Genomic DNA, 12193 nt, shown 5'->3' on the forward strand with positions numbered 1-12193 from the left:
CAGCATGGCCAGAGTCAAATGACTGAAACAAGTAAAAGATAAAAGAAAATGCAATAAACTCTTTTACTTGTTTCAGTCATTTGACTGCGGCCATGCTGGAGCACCGCCTTTAGTCGAGCAAATCAATCCCAATTCTTTGGAAGCCTAGTACTTATTCTATCGGTTCTTTTGCCAAACTGCTAAGTTACGAGGACATGAAACACCAGCATGAGTTGTCAAGCGATGTTAGGGGGACAAACACACACATATATATATATATATATATACATATATACGACGGGCTTCTTTCAGTTTCTGTCTATCAAATCCACTCACAAGGCTTTGGTCAGCCCGAGGCTATAATAGAAGACACTTGCCCAAGATGCCACGTAGTGGGACTGAACCCGGAACCATGTTGTTGGTAAGCAAGCTACTTACCACACAACCACTCCTGCACCTATACATTTTTCTTTTTTCTTTCTTTTCTTTTTTCTTTCTTTTCTTTTTTTTTTTTCGAAAATGCTGGTGTAACTAAAAGTAAATATTATAAGTGATTAGCAATGTAAAAAGTGATGTCAGATTTCTAGATTTATGAGACATGAAGATTTAACAAGTGCCCTTAAACAATGTCATAAATTGGAATTGTTGTTTGTGTGATATTAAGTTTTAGCAATAAAATCTGGTTTATAAAACTGGTATGTAAATGTTTTTTTTCTTTTATTATATTAACGAACCAAGACAGCAAGGTGGCAGTCATTAAACATGCTGGACCGTATGCCGAGTGTCATTTTGTACAGCTTTGTTCTGAGTTTGAATTCCACTGAGGTCAACTTTGCCTTTTCTCCTTTCGGTGTTGATAAATTAAGTACCAGTTGAGTACAGGGGTCAATGTAACTGACTTGCCCCTCTCCACAAAATTTGACCTTTTTCATATTTTCATTTTTCTTTTGTTTGTCATTTGACTGTGGCCATGGGTAGGTAGGTGCGTGTGTGTGTGTGTATACATATATATATATATATATATATATATATATTCTTTTATTCTTTTACTTTTTTCAGTCATTTGACTGCAGCCATGCTGGAGCACAACCTTTAGTTGAAAAAAAATAAACCTCACGACTTATTCTTTGTAATCTTATTACTTATTCTATTGATCTGTTTTGCTGAACTGCTAAGTTATAGGGATGTAAACACACGGACATCGGTTGTCAAGCAATGGTGGGGGGACAAACACAGACACAAACACATACATGTGCATACACACACACATATCTACTACATATGTGGGAAATTCTGTCTGTGGGTGTGTTTGTGGAATTGTTAGCTAACTCCTACATCATTTTATAGATTTTGATGGAACCTGACATGTGAGTAGAACTCATGAGTGGAAACCTCATGGCATACTCAGATTGTTGAAAAAATCGATAATATAGCCCCTGGAAGGGATCCTTACATATATCTAATATATTTCATTTTAACAGTCAAGGGAAATAACTCATTAAGTTTCCTAAATCATTTGGTATAAATCAAATTGAATATGCTTATTTCTTAGTATTTGAACTGTTAGTTATTTTCGCAATTTATCCAGTACGACCCTTAAACAAGTAAATAGTATTTTCCTAAACAATTGATCCACTTATTTCAGTTAGTGACTTATTCATGAATATACCAATATTAGCGCCGCTGAGGGTAATATTCTCTGGGAATGTACAAAAGCCCTTTTCGGAGTTATTTACTTTGAATTGTTATTACCTCATATCTGATTAGCCTGTTATTACGAAACATGCTTCACAATTTCAGTATACATATCTTATTAGTATTTCCTCCTAAGTTCTATATACTCTGGGAACACAAAGCCTTTTTCGGGGCTATTTTATTTGAATCCTTACTATCGGGTAACTAATTTCATATTATTACATAACTGACTTCACAATTTGGGTATTCATAGCTTATTGGGAAATCCTAAAAACAAGATCCTGTGTAAGACAGTTCGGTATTCTCTGTAAATGCACAAACACCGTTTTAAGGACTACATACTTTGTATTGTTATTGGATTAGCGAAACAATTATGAGAACGGAACCAAGGGATAAGCCCCGCTTTTCTGGGAATTACCAGATACGTCAGCTAGTATGTGTGTTTGTGTGTGTGTATACACACACACACACACACACACACACGACAAACTTCTTTCAGTTTCTGTCTACCAAATCCACTCACAAAGCTTTGGTCAGCCTGAAACTATGGTAGAAGACACTTGCCCAAGGTGCCATCCAGTGGGACTGAACCTGGAACCATGTGGTTGGTAAGCAAGCTACTTACCACACAGCCACTCCTGCACCTATGTATGTATGTATGTGTTTGTGTCTGTTTGTCCCCCCCCCCCCCCCATCACTACTCACTCAACAACCGGTGTTAGTGTATTTGTGTCCCCGTAACAACCGGTGTTGGTGTATTTGTGTCCCTGTAAAAACAAAGTAATAAAGTACTGGGTTTGATTCATTCAACTAAAAATTTGAGGCATTTCCCCAGCATGGCTAAAGTCTAGTGACTGAAACAAGTAAAGGTAAATGACCATATTGTCTTTCTGTTCTACAATGATGGATGGGGAGTGTAATGATAAGTCATAAGAAAGGGACCAAACTAAGAAAAGTGTTGGGTTATAGGCACTATAAGATCCTAGAGATATTTTCGAGTGCAACTAGACCTGATAATTAAGATAAGGTTAGCATTTATCTTGCAGTGGTGTTGACTGGTGTTAAATCTGCATAGTGCTTTCTAATCTTCAGAGGTGAAAGCATTGTTATCATAACATTAAAGTTTAGCAATTTATTGCCTTGTGCCTACAAATTTTTTTTTTTTTTTTTTCAATTACAAACACATGCTTTAAATGTTGTCATGCATGTGCAACATAATTTCTTATCATTGCACAATGTAATGTTATTCAAGGCACACTGAATTTGGAAACCTAATTTGCTGCCTAGTCTAATATTGGTTTCAAATTTTGGTAGGTGTGATAAGTAGAATCTGGCTGATTTGAACAAAAAAACAAATAGATTTAGGCCGAATATGGCCAGTTTAAACACTGAAAGATTAAATAAGAAAGGGTATATCATTAGACAAGTTTACTATGAGGTCTACTCAAAGCAACCTGGTGCAGTGGGCACTTGGACATAATGAAATTTATGTGAAAGGACTATTTCATCTGAGACATCTTGCACATGTGGAATATTTTAGCCAGATGTGACAGGTTTAAATGCTAAAGAGTTAAATTAGATATTGTATTTTAGGATGGTCATTTTTTTTGTTTTCCTTTTGCCAAATAAAGACATGCACTATATATTCATTCTTCACTCCTTTATTACTGTTATTCTAACTTCTGACCATTGTCCAGAAATCTTTCATCACACATCTGTCACCTCTTCAGTGACACTTTCCATCCATGTGTGTACTCTTGCTCCACCTTCTATCAAAATTCCATGTTAATCTATGGTTTAAATGCCAGTTTAATACCGTGTTATTTTACTTAAAATTTTTCATTATTTCCAAAATTAATTGGAACAAAGACAATGTATCTCCACAGAAATATAACAAAGGGGTTAAAGTAGATGTTGTAGCAGTCCATAAGGCCTCTTTTCAAGTTTTGAAAGGTCCTGCAAAGGACATGTTATTCTTTTTGGTAACCCCTTTGACACCAACCTGCCCAAGACTACCTGATTTCATGCTACAAACTTCCTGTTTGAAAGTGATCCAAGTTAAAACTTTTCATCGAATTTCGCATTAATCTATGTTCCAAACGTCAGCGAATAATGAGTTATTTTACTAAACTTTTTGTTATTTTCAAAATTAATTGAAATAAATATATTTAATCAGAAATGTATGTAACAACTAAGGCAGCAAGTTGGGCCAAATGCTTAGCATTTCATGCATCGTTATGTTCTGAGTTCAAATTCCACCAAGGTCAGCAATGCCTTTTAGCCTCTTAGGGTCAATAAAATAAATAGCATTTGAGCACCAGGGTTGATGTATTCAACTTAGTGCTTCCCCTAAAATTTGAAACCAATAAATATAGCAGTGAGTTTAAATCAGTTTTTTTCTTTTTTAATGTTAATTTTAGAGTGAATATTAATTTCATTGTTCAACTTTAAATACAGTGTATAATACTGTGCCAGGGCCCATAGTAAGCCACTGGTTTTAACCTGTTCAATTCTCTTTGTTGCAGTGGGTTGGGTCAGTTGACAGGATCGACAATGACGAGGCCCACTTTAATGTACAAGTCACTGGTTCTACTTTGCATGAGCAAAACGAAGAAATCTCAAAGAAACTCTCAGAAAGTCTTGGTGAGAACAAGTTAGATGCCATATTGTGTGTGGCAGGAGGATGGGCTGGTGGCAACGCTGGTTCTAAAGGTAAGTTGGTTATATTGTCACTACCTTAATTTATTGCACACTTGGTGAATGTGTGTATGTATGTGTTTGTGTGTGTATTTGTGTGCATTGATCATTGCATGCATGTGTCTGAGTATGTATATGCATGTCTGTGCTTTTGTGTATGTATGCATAACTGTGTGTGTGCATGTCTGCACATCTGTCTGCTCATGTTTGCATGCATGCATGTCTCTTTACATATGTCTGCACATGTCAGTACATGTGTGTGTGTGTAACTGTCTGTGAATGTGTCCGGTTCGCTGTCTGTATGTTTGTGTCTCTGTGAATGTGTCCATGCATTTGTTTGTCAGTCAGTCTTTTAATTGGAGATGAACAACAGGAATAGTTAATTGTGGTGAAACTCAATAGAATGAAACAAAGTATTGTATTGTATTCTCAATTTTCCTCTTTCATATTAAATGGTAATAATATTCATTAATATTCAAAAGAAAAAATTTTATTTGTTAATTACAGACTTCCTGAAGAGTGCTGATGACATGTGGAAGCAAAGTGTTTGGTCATCTGTCATCGCCTCTAGTTTAGCGGCAAAGCATTTAAAAGAAGGTGGTCTTTTGACTCTTCCAGGAGCAGCACCTGCAACTGATGGGACACCAGGTACTGTCAGAATAAAAATATAACGGTTACAGCATGGAAGACACTTTGACCTTTCAAAATCACTCTAAATCTGTTAATTTCCTCTCAACATTTATTATTTGGTGTTGAGTTTTTTTCTTTGAATGGTTAATGTCTTTCACACTACAAGTGTTTTAGTTTCAGTATGTCATCACTATGCTCTTTATCATCACCATCATCATCATATAATGTCCATTTTCCATGCTGGCATAGGTTGGATGGCTTGACAGGAACTGGTAAGGGCAGGGGCCACATCAGGTTCCATAGTTTGTTTTGGCTTGGTTTCTATGGCTGGATGCCTTCCTAATGCCAACCACTCTACAGAGTGTACTTGGTGCTTTTTATGTGGCACAGCTATGCCTGCATCTGTGTGTGTGTGTGTGTGTGTGTGTGTGTGATACAACACCATAAAAAGAAATATAACATAGTAGCATGTCTTTTCTGGTGTCTTGTCCAACCTTTCTTGAACTGTTTCTTATTTCTTTCACAAAATTCTTCAGCCTTGTCTTTAATGGACACACACACACACACACATGCTGAAGGCAACCAATTATAGGATATGATTAAAAGTATTTCTCTGATTAACTGTACTGTGCTGTTTGTTGAAATATGAAAACATCATTGAACTATTGCAATTACTTTTGAAAGGTGTCATCTGAAAATAGACTATAAAGTTAACAGCAATGTATTTCAAAAGAAATATTATATGAAAAAGATTAAGGGAATTTGGCTGCTATTTTTAGTGACTACAAAGTTTCCCTTATTGGCTCACGAGATCCTAGGTATTGCAACTCCAGTTTTAGTTGCTGAGCATTTCTGTGTCAGAGTTGTGAACCCCTCCCCCCCCCCATACTTAAAGGCGTCAAAAGAACTTCAGTCCTTTATTGTTTAGTCGTGTTTTTATGTTTTATTCACTAAATAATGCCCTTTAGATCTTTTAGCTCAAATTCACTGTTGGTGGTAGAATTTGATCAATGCAGGGGACAGGGTTTGTTTGTTTGACTGGAGTCCGACAATATGAGAGAGTCTTATATAAAATTCCTTTCCTGTCACCATTGATTTTCGAATGGATGGTTTCCTTGAATTATTGTCTCAGCAGTTCTGTGTTCCTATGTCAACCAGTGTACTCTGATTCTCTCGTTTCTATTTCAGCCAGTAGAATGAAGGCTACACTTCACTGATAAAGAAAGGCATAAGCTTTAAATCCGTTTAGAGTTGTCTCCCATATATTTGTGAAAATGAAAATTTTAGCAATTGACTAATATTGTTATTCTTCCCCCTTCCCATTGAATAATTATTCCTAGTTACCCTATTTAGCCCTCCTCATATTAGCACATTGCTTCTTGAGCCTCATTTCTCATTTTGTTTCAGAATCCTAATATGGTATCTTAATTTTGATATGAGAGCCATATTTTTTTCACTCTATCACTGATGCTGTTTATTAACCACGATCCACCAGTAGATTGTGTGGGTCTTGCAGACGTACCACCACAACCCTCTGGTAGGTTGTGTTGGAGCAAGCATGTTAAATATCTAAACACTAATTGAACTATTTCGTACAAAACCTGGGTTAAACAGTTCGTCATGGTATTCAGGAGCTTAATTGTTAGGTCACTGTCGGTGATTTATGACACCTGTATCTATTGCAATATAAACATGTGTATTTTGGAGACAAATTGATATTGTTGTGGTCATCTACAGGCCAATCCTGATAGAAAGGACCAATGATACAGGATACTCTTGACATGGCCAGCCTGCTTTATTTCTTTAAACACTGTAAAATTACATACAATATCCAACGTAATCTTTTGTTTTTGAAGACAGTGGTTAGAAATCGATTTGACTGTTATTTCTGGCATATATGACAACCATTAAAGGTTCCTTCATAAGTATCAGTAGATGATTATGATGGCTATGTTGAATGTCAAATGTGTGTGTTTTATGATTTTGTTACATCTTAAGAGGATCAATATGCCAATAAACTCTCTCTCTCTCTATCTTTCTCTATCTTTCTCTCTCTCTCTCTCTCTCTGTCTCTCTCTGTCTCTCTCTGTCTCTCTCTGTCTCTCTCTGTCTCTCTCTCTGTCTCTCTCTCTGTCTCTCTCTCTCTCTCTCTCTCTCTCTCTCTCTCTCTTTCTCTCTCTCTCTCTCTCTCTCTTTCTCTTTCTCTCTCTCTCTCTCTCTCACACACACACACAGGTTCTGTTTCAGTTATAATGTTTGGATTAGTCAATTAGTCAACCTATTTAACTAAGTAACGGTTTGATTAATTGTTCGGTCAAACATTCAATCAGTTATGTTTGTCACTTCTTTTATCACCATTTGTGACTTCATCAACGACACACCCTCTCTTCAAGTCTGTTCAGTTAATCAAATAATCAGACATTCAATTAGTTAACTAATTTCCTAAATAATAATGATTATAATAAGTGAAATAGAATCAGTGTATGTGTTTATAATTGGCATAATGACCGTCCCAACATGGATAAAAATTCATTTCAACAAATGATCTCATATTAAAAATCTTGCTAACCAAATACAAAAAAAAAAAACAATGTTTTATGACTTTCTATTGTAATGTATTATTTATTTTGAGTTTTCCCTTATTTCAGGTATGATTGGCTATGGAATGGCAAAGGCTGCTGTACATCAATTGACCAAAAGTTTGGCTGGTGACAAAAGTGGACTCCCTTCTCGTGCTGTAGCTCTGGCCACCTTACCGTAAGTTTTGACTGATCACTTCATTGGAACAATTTCTTGCGATATTCTTGTAATAAAGATTACATATTCTAAAAGGTCTATCCTCTTTACAACATTAATTATCATCATCATTATTGTTGTTGCCGTTTTGTTTTAAATTTACTTTCTCCATAGTGGCCTGGGTTGGATGAAACTCTTTGAGACAGTATTCTACAATTGACCCTTGTTTACTTAGAAGTAGCCTTCAGTTGTCAAACCACTGTATATATATATATTTTTGTTTTGCAAGGTCTGTACATTTCTGCTGAGAATACAAGCACGCGCACACGCACACACACACACACACACACACACGTATATATGTGTGTGTGTGTGTGTGTTTGTATATTTTGTTTGTCATTAGTGGTTGGGACAGGGGCACCACCTTGGAAGAATATTTAGTTGAATGAACTAACCTCAATACTAATTTTTTCAAGACTGATACTTAATCTATTGAGGTCATTTGCTGAACCACTAAGCTACAGGGATGTAAACACACCAACACTGGTTGTCAAGTGGTGGTGGGAGACAAAGGGGGGACAACTTTGAAAATGTTTTGTCTTGCCATTATCATATTAGTATCGCGCTTTGCAGTAAACGTATTGGTCCTTAGGCTCTAACAAAGAATCAATGCTGATGTCACTTAATAGTGAAACAATTCTGTTGTGATTTGGCTACCCTCGCAGTCACAAGTCACACGTAAGTCATACAGATCAACAGTGTATTTGTTGAGTTCCTGCTTTTGTTTTCTTTTTGTATCTCGTGCTTTGATATTATCCCCCATGTCTTGGTCCCTTGTAGCCAATAAAAGAAATCATATTCGTTATAAAGGTGGTGAGCTGACAGAATTGTCAGCATGCCAAAGAAAATGCTTAGGTATCTCTTTTAGCTTTATGTTCTGAGTTCAAATTCCACCGAGTTTGACTTTGTCTTTTATCCTTTCTCTTGAGTACTGGGGATCGATGTAATCGACTTGTCCCGTTTCAAAATATCAAGCCTTATGCCTAAAGTACAAAGTGTGTAAGAATAAAAACTCCGTAAACAAGGATTATAAGATATAACAATCCTTCTTATTTACGGAGTTTTTATTACACCATTAATCATAACTCCAAGTACTAAAGAAGCATTGATTATACAGTGTTATCTCCCTTACATTTTCCCTATAAATATTGAACTGCAGACGTTTATTGTGTATATTGATCAATCAAATCGTGAGCACTACTTCTATTCCCCTGAACTAAGTTGATATTTAAAAACAGGAATCTATATCTGTTGGTGTACAATAATCGAATTGTTTTAAAAATTAAATAATTCTGATCTCAGAATTGTTTAATTTCTAAGTAATTATCTTTTTGTTCTACGGCAACAAATATACTTTTCTGTTGTATTTTACGGAACGATTTGTTTTGTTACTAGTTCGATGAGTTATGTTGAATTTTAAAATAGTCCTTTCCAGTACAGACATGAGACCTGAAATTTTGTGGATGGACGCTAGTGAAATATATCGACCGCATTACTCAACTGGTATTTATCGACCCCGAAAGGATGCAAGGAAAAGTCGACATCGGCGGAATTTGAAATGAGAACATATAGGCGGAATAAACGATTCTTCCTGTTTGTCGCTTTTGTTGAAGTTAAAATAAGGACCTCATCCAGAGTTGTCCCCCGTTGTTACTCGGAAACTTGTAATAAAATATCAGTCGATGACAGAACCTCTAAGTGGTCTCTCCAACAACTAAAAATAGCTAAATTTCCCTCATATCACAACTTGCTATCTTAAAAAAAAAAAAAAATATACATTAGATAACGTAATTGTAGATATATTATGGCTGAAATGCAGAAAGACAGGGGAGCCAGGATTGAAGCACCTATAATCATAATTCTGTTAGCCAGAGCTGTCCAGATGTTAAGCAGCAATAACATCCACCACAGGAATAGGCCTGTATTATATAATATAATAAGGTGGCGAGTTGGCAGAAACGTTAGCACGCCGGGGGTGAAATGCTTAGCGGTATTTCGTCTGTCTTTATGTTCTGAGTTCAAATTCGGAGTTGATAAATTAAGTACCAGTTGCGTACTGGGGGTTATCTAATCGACTGGCCCCCTCCCCCAAAATTTCGGGCCTTGTGCCTAGAATAAAAAAGAATAGACCTCATGGCAGGCCCTGTACCAGATGACTGGATGTGGTTAAGGAATACCTCCAGAGGCTCAATGTCACCTTGGAGGATGCGAAGAGGCTGGCATGGGACTTCCAGCAATGTGGGGCACTGGTGGATCTGGTCAGCTCTAAGCATGATGTCCCTGGGACCACTAACCTGGGATGACCTTAGCCCCATCAAGCAAGAGCATGAAGTAAGCAAGTTAGATCTCAGCTAACCATTCATCATCATCATCATCGTTTAACGTCCGCTTTCCATGCTAGCATGGGTTGGACGATTTGACTGAGGACTGGTGAAACCAGATGGCTACACCAGGCTCCATTCTAAAAATTTAGTCACATCATCAAAATCTCAGTTATGAGATATTCTTTTACTTGTTTCAGTCATTTAACTGTGGCTATGCTGGAGCACCACCTTATAGGGTTTGTTAGTTGAAGAAATCAACCGCAGGACTTATTCTTTGTAAGCCTAGTACTTATTCTATCAGTCTCTTTTGTCGAACCCTAAGTTACGGGGACATAAACATACCAACATTGGTTGTCAAGCGATGGTGGGGTGGTACAAACAAAGACATAAATATATGCATACACATACATGCGCGGCAGGCTTCTTTCAGTTTCCATCTACCAAATCCACTCACAAAGCTTTCGTTGGCCTGAGGCTATAGTAGAAGACACTTGCCTAAAGTGTAGTGGGACTGAACCTGGAACCATGTGGTTGGGAAGCAAGCTTCTTATCAAGTGGCCACACCTATGATAAATTCAAAACAATGTGAATAAAAAAGCATTACATTTGACAATTATTTGAATGCTTCATACATCAGATATTGTAACCCTCATCTCTTCTTAGTATTTATTTAAGCTAAACCACTTTAAGATTAAATATCATTACACAAAGAAAAAAAAAACATTTTAAAGTTATATTTTCAAATAGTTCCCAATTTGATGTTGGTTTGTATTTTTTAAAATGAATTTAATTTTTATTCCTTCAATGTTTCATATTCATTTTTCAGTGTAGTCCTAGATACTCCAAATAACAGGAAATGGATGGCCAAAGCTGACCAAACGACTTGGACATCATTGGACTTTGTGTCTGAGTAAGTAGAGCCATTAACATTTTCACCACCATCATTCATTGGTTCATTAGCCCGTTTGTCACCTGCTAAATGTGGGGTCATGTCAGGGGTTTGTGGGTGAAATTAGGGTTTCATTCTCTATCATGGCCTGTTTATCAAAACTATATCTGCAACAACATATGAATTGAAGTCTTCTGTTTCATAACAACCATCTTTTTCACTGGTTTCAGTCATTGAACTATAGCCATGCTTGGGTACCATCAAGAAAGATTTTTGTTGAACAAATTGACCCATGTACTCATTATTGTAAGTGTGATACTTATTCTGTTGGTCTCTTCTGTTGAACTGTGAGTTATAAGGATATAAACAAACCAACACCTGTTTAGCAGTGTGTGGATACACACACATACACACACACACACACACACACACACAATAGGCTTCCACTCAGTTTACATCTATCAAATTCACTCAAGGCATTGGTTGGCCCAGGCTATGGTAAAAGATGCTTACTGAAGGTGATACACAATGGAATTGAAACTGAAGCCATGTGGTTGCAAAGCAAGTTTCTTAACCACACAGCCATGCCTGGTTATCTTTGGATTTGATTTTTGTAGTAAAACAGATAATTCGGGGATGACAGTTGAAGAACTGTAGTATACTTTATAATTGTCTGTGAAACATTTGTAATAAGATAATTTTTCAGACTGTCTAACTTCACCATTTAAAGAAAAAAATTTACATTTTGGGTCCTAATTCAGTCAGTTTCAGCTCTAAACATCATCTTGTCCCATTTCTGGATGTGTACATTGTACCAGACTAGATTTGAACTAGGAACTTTTTTGTTTACTAAGAACAATGTTCGTATCCACGAGGCTACTGATGCATGTAAATCACACAGATCATGCCAGTGGAAGCATTTTAACCTCAATCATGAGGATAACAGTTTGAAAAATTTGTTATAATTTGCAAGTTAACTTTGTATATTACCTGTGATGTATGAGTTATTATTTCAATTGTAAATGACCCTGTTACCTAAAAATTGTCACCAAAGGAGCCTCTATCTAATCACTCTACCTGCTAGAAATGGTAACTGGATTTACATCAAATAACACCCTTCCTACCATGCTGATGGTGACACTTTGTATAGCATTGGTTTAGATATGTAATACTTGAGGGCCAG

General features: G+C 36.5%; 1 protein-coding gene across 2 annotated transcripts in view; it reads left to right on the plus strand.

Moving 5' to 3' along the window:
• The window catches only part of LOC106878740 (dihydropteridine reductase), a 37046-nt gene that overhangs the window by 20192 nt on the left and 4661 nt on the right, over positions 1–12193 (plus strand). The window contains exons 2-6 of one of the 2 annotated variants that reach the window (XR_016244952.1): positions 4200–4386; positions 4879–5019; positions 7650–7758; positions 10948–11031; positions 11241–11316. Coding sequence is in view for 1 of the 2 variants with exons in the window: in XM_014928053.3 (XP_014783539.1) it covers positions 4200–4386; positions 4879–5019; positions 7650–7758; positions 10948–11031 (521 nt within the window). In the remaining variant the exon portion in view is untranslated. The remainder of the gene's footprint in view (positions 1–4199; positions 4387–4878; positions 5020–7649; positions 7759–10947; positions 11032–11240; positions 11317–12193) is intronic. The other variant, XM_014928053.3, reaches the window with a different exon arrangement.

This window comes from Octopus bimaculoides, chromosome 18 (assembly GCF_046866305.1).
Source record: "Octopus bimaculoides isolate indiv1 chromosome 18, ASM4686630v1, whole genome shotgun sequence".
NCBI lineage: Eukaryota > Metazoa > Mollusca > Cephalopoda > Octopoda > Octopodidae > Octopus > Octopus bimaculoides.